Source organism: Ricinus communis, chromosome 4, assembly GCF_019578655.1.
Source record: "Ricinus communis isolate WT05 ecotype wild-type chromosome 4, ASM1957865v1, whole genome shotgun sequence".
Classification (NCBI taxonomy): domain Eukaryota; kingdom Viridiplantae; phylum Streptophyta; class Magnoliopsida; order Malpighiales; family Euphorbiaceae; genus Ricinus; species Ricinus communis.
The window spans coordinates 27,197,256-27,199,997 of record NC_063259.1 but is presented as its reverse complement, the minus strand read 5'-3'; the positions used below and the strand labels follow the sequence as shown (position 1 = coordinate 27,199,997).

The 2,742-nt window shown below is 35.6% G+C and overlaps 2 protein-coding genes across 2 annotated transcripts; one reads left to right on the top strand and one right to left on the bottom strand.

Moving 5' to 3' along the window:
• The first annotated feature begins 294 nt into the window (after positions 1-294).
• LOC8278282 lies at positions 295-1,149 on the top strand. The gene has a single exon (XM_002511270.4). It carries the CDS (start codon positions 467-469, stop codon positions 920-922), a length of 456 nt encoding a protein of 151 aa, XP_002511316.1. The 5' UTR covers positions 295-466; the 3' UTR covers positions 923-1,149.
• Positions 1,150-2,104: 955 nt separating this feature from the next.
• Positions 2,105-2,742, bottom strand: LOC8278283. Its single transcript, XM_015723375.3, has one exon. It carries the CDS (start codon positions 2,695-2,697, stop codon positions 2,311-2,313), a length of 387 nt encoding a protein of 128 aa, XP_015578861.1. The 5' UTR covers positions 2,698-2,742; the 3' UTR covers positions 2,105-2,310.

Below are 2,742 nucleotides of genomic sequence, written 5' to 3'. Positions count from 1 at the left end.
TATATTGTTTGAATCCCAAAAAAACAAACAAAACAATTTACTAATTGCAAGATTATAAAATTAATTCAAACACTTGAACCTTGACATCATATGCAAATTTAATTTGTGTTCTGTTTTTTTTTTTTTTTGTGAGTTCCTTTCATTTTTATGCAATGAATAATTATATTGTCAATTTTAATGCATAACCTTCTGGATTGTTCATGGTTGAAAGACCTTAAAGCTAAAAAAGCTAACATTATCAAAGAAAATAACAGTAAATTACTAGAAGAAGGAAAAGAAATCCAGGTCCACAAAAGTAAACCTAGAATTGTAGATACAAACAAATCCAACATTATCCTCCTGTGGTCTATCCATCCAAGTGGCCATCAAAATTGCATCAGAAAAAGATGTGACACAAAAAGCAATCTCCATCCTGTTTCCAGCAACAACAGGAGGTTCTCCTTTTAACAAGATATACCATGAAACTATGGAGAATATTAAGTTATCATCAGAGCCTGAAGATGAGCACCAACTTGAAATCCTCAAGGCAGTAGCACAAGCATGGCATGGTCATTCAGGCAGTTCTAGACCTGCCAATGAATATGACGCTTATCGTCGAAATTTCCAAACCAAGCCATCTAGATTCAAGATTGAAGCAATGAACAAGTCATTGAGTTTAACTAAAAGGGTTGCTTGCAGCGATAGTGGAAAATGGGATTTCAAGCAATCGTTACTTGATTCTTATGAGATTGTTTCTATGGCTAAAAGGCTGGAGAGAGGGATGGTGTTAGACGATGATCCTTTTTCAGGGTTAGATAATCAAAGCCGTGTTCGTAGAAGGCCAAGAGAAAGTAAGAATAGTCTCAGAAATTTGTTTAATCGTTTGTCTTCGAGGAGATTCAATGACACTGATTTCCCTCCTGAAGATGACAATCAATTTTGATACTTTTTCTTTTATGTTAGTTCTAATTTTGACTTTTCTCTTGTTCTCGTGATGAGGTATCTTCAGGTTTTCCAATGAAGAAACATTCCTTTCGTTTTTCTTTACTCTAACTGAAGGTTCTTCATTGGAAAACCTGAAACATAGTCTTAAAATGCATATCTGTAGCTCTCTTTTTAAACTTTCAACATTTCTTTCCAGACAACTTTTGTCATGGTCTAGTTCTATTCTTTTCGCTGGTGTGGGTATCCATATGCATAGCAGTAACTTGTAGATGAACATTAATGTTTAATCCTTCATCCGTCAATATCACATAAGGAATTCAATCAGTTAGTTGATTCCGTCGCGAGCTGAGTTCTTTTTATTGGATATTAGTTATTGTGCAATTCTCAACTCAATTATTTAGGATTGGTCCTTTCCCTGGCAGATTCCCTCTAATATTTACCACAAATATCTGTAGAATTTGACAGTGGCTTTCCAGAATGAAGAATAATAGTGCAGATATAATGTGAGGTAATAGGCAATTGCATAGGAATAAGTTACCTGTGCCCAGACAGTATCATGGTCCACATGCTGATTAATGCAAGTAGTAATTTGACTGATAACTAGACTTATCATTGATTCATGAACTTTTGCACACAGCAACATATACAACTAGAAGATGTTCGGTCACATTTCATGAACGAACCGACCACATACTTTGCTCTTGCAAATTCACATGCTAAATTAAGCTAAAACAAAGATTGAATTGAGAAATGATATCATGGTGATTTTTTTTTTAAGTTGTTTGTATCAATTCTGAGAACTGGTTCAATTTACATCTTATTGGCCTTAATTCGCCGAACTACTTGAAATCCTATATCACCTCGAAGAGAAAGATCTTTGTTTCAGATTAGTGGCTTGCTTAATATTTGTTCATTCGAATAAAATATCTGAAGCCAAATCTTGCTGTCAAAACTCACAAGGGTCCTGGATTCCTTTCTGTTTTATTACATCGATGGCAATTCCTGTTTTGATTTCATTCTATCAGAAACAGAACTGAAAGGGTGAGATAGCACTTGATCATTGGGCTATTTTGCCTAATAAATAATGGAAAAATTTTCATATGAATACTTGTGGTATTTGTACAGAGTAATCGAGCAAGCCAACATAGAAGAAAAACCAAATACAGTACAGAACAGTATATATTATTAAATGAACTGTTTTATTGGAATGTAAAACACTAAATTACATGCTATATAATCCCAGACAAAGCCAGAAAGAAATTCTGCTGCCAGAAGAAACTAAGACAGGTCTTTTATTTAAATATAAAGCTGAGTGAGAAAAAGTATAGCAGCTGGGATATTTGGCCTGTCATTTAAACACGTCATGTTTCCAATCATAATAATCAATTATAGCAACTTGAAGGTTTTCCATTTGCATAGCTCAAATGTCTTGTGCTTTCGCTGGAGAAATCCATCTGTTTCCGAATCAATGTTCTCTTCAAAAATAACTTCATTTTTTTCTCGAGGAATAATTTGCACCTGTTCGACCAGATGAACCTTTTTACCATGCGTAGTTGGAGGCTGCCGCTGCTTCTGCATACTTTCTTGATGGGTCACTTCAAATTCATCTTCGTGAATAGTCTTGTTGTTGAAGGCCCTGTGGACGTTGGGGTAGCGAGGGACATCAGGAAGTATACTAGGCATCCTTTCCATCGTTGAGACATGAACATGGTAATCAGTGGAGGTAGTATCCCAGCCATGTTGCCTGGTGTAGAAGACCGGGGCTTGAGCCATTTCCGTGATGATCTTTGCTCAAGTCAAGTTGGTTAATAAGAAGAT

Coding starts and splice junctions, on each gene's coding strand:
- LOC8278282 (XM_002511270.4), top strand. CDS start 467: ATGGAGAATATTAAGTTATCATCAGAGCCTGAAGATGAGCACCAACTT.
- LOC8278283 (XM_015723375.3), bottom strand. CDS start 2,697: ATGGCTCAAGCCCCGGTCTTCTACACCAGGCAACATGGCTGGGATACT.